Source organism: Aplysia californica, unplaced genomic scaffold (assembly GCF_000002075.1).
Source record: "Aplysia californica isolate F4 #8 unplaced genomic scaffold, AplCal3.0 scaffold00127, whole genome shotgun sequence".
In the NCBI taxonomy this organism is placed as follows: domain Eukaryota; kingdom Metazoa; phylum Mollusca; class Gastropoda; order Aplysiida; family Aplysiidae; genus Aplysia; species Aplysia californica.
In genome coordinates this window covers 179,898-181,086 of record NW_004797397.1, presented here as the reverse complement: position 1 = coordinate 181,086, position 1,189 = coordinate 179,898, and the positions used below count along the sequence as shown (strand labels likewise).

At 44.2% G+C, this 1,189-nt stretch overlaps 1 protein-coding gene across 1 annotated transcript in view; it reads left to right on the top strand.

Moving 5' to 3' along the window:
- LOC101850797 (malignant fibrous histiocytoma-amplified sequence 1 homolog) overlaps window positions 1-1,189 on the top strand; it is a gene marked incomplete in the record, with an annotated part of 56,255 nt that overhangs the window by 38,268 nt on the left and 16,798 nt on the right. The window contains 1 exon segment of the mRNA XM_005096349.3: window positions 769-1,073. Within this exon segment, the coding sequence (XP_005096406.2) occupies window positions 769-1,073 (305 nt within the window).

Below are 1,189 nucleotides of genomic sequence, written 5' to 3'. Positions count from 1 at the left end.
TGTGTGTGTGTATAGGTGGGTGGGTGCTTGGCGGGTGCTCTGGTGTAGTTTGCTCCTTCTTTCCTATCAAACATCTACCATCCTTATCTCCCCTTCTTCTTTTTTATGTTTCTTACTCTCTTGTAACACCTCTAATTTTCTGGCGCTCATATGACCGTATGCAGTTGCGAGCGCCGTAAAACCTCTACTGAAACTAAAACTTTTTTGTGTTTTTGAATAAGGAGCATGGGGTTTCTTGAGCATAGCCCCAGATCACTTCTTGTTGTCATTGTTGCTGGTTTTGTTGTTGGCTTTGTTGTTGTTGTTGCTGCAGCTGTGGCTGTTGCTGTTGCTGTTGTTGTTGTTGCTGTTGTTGCAGTTATTGTCGTTGCAATGCCACTATTGTTGAAACAGTGGTCATGGTGGTAGTGACCATGGTGACAATAAGTGTTTGGTGAAGGTATTTATTGATATCTATCCTCAACTCATGATACTGTATCTTCTTTCTCCCACAGCTGAGTATCTGGGACTTCTGCGGCCACCCGTTCTACATGTACCCCCACTACGTATTCTTTACCCCATAGTTCAGTATCTGGGATTTCTTTCGACATCTATCCTCAATACATGATGCTGTGTCTTCTTTATTTCACACCTCAGTATCTGGGATTTAAAAAAATATATGCACCCCCATAACATGACACTATATCTTCTTTCTCCCACAGCTCAGTATTTGAGATTTCTTTTGATATCAAAATCAATATCTGATACTGTATCTTCTTTCTCCCACAGCTGAGTATCTGGGACTTCTGCGGCCACCCGTTCTACATGTACCCTCACTATGTGTTCTTCGAGCAGCCGACCATCACCATTCTCACATTCAACATGGCGGAGTACAGAGACGAGCGCTTCGAGGAGCAGATAGGCTGCTGGTTCGACTGGATGATCGCCAAGACCAACAAGATAGTGGTCATCCTGGTGGGGACACAGAGCGACAAACTGGACAAGGCCCAGATACAGAGAGTGGCTAAGAGCGTCCGGATCAAGCTGACAGAACACATCGATAAACAGACAGAAATGACCAAACGTCGAATCAGGTGAAGATACATTTACTACTTCGTTAGCTTTGCACGTGCCTGCACAATTTAGTAATATCATGTGTGTGTATGTGTGTGTGTGTGTGTGTGTGTGTGTGTGTGTGTGTGTGTGTGTG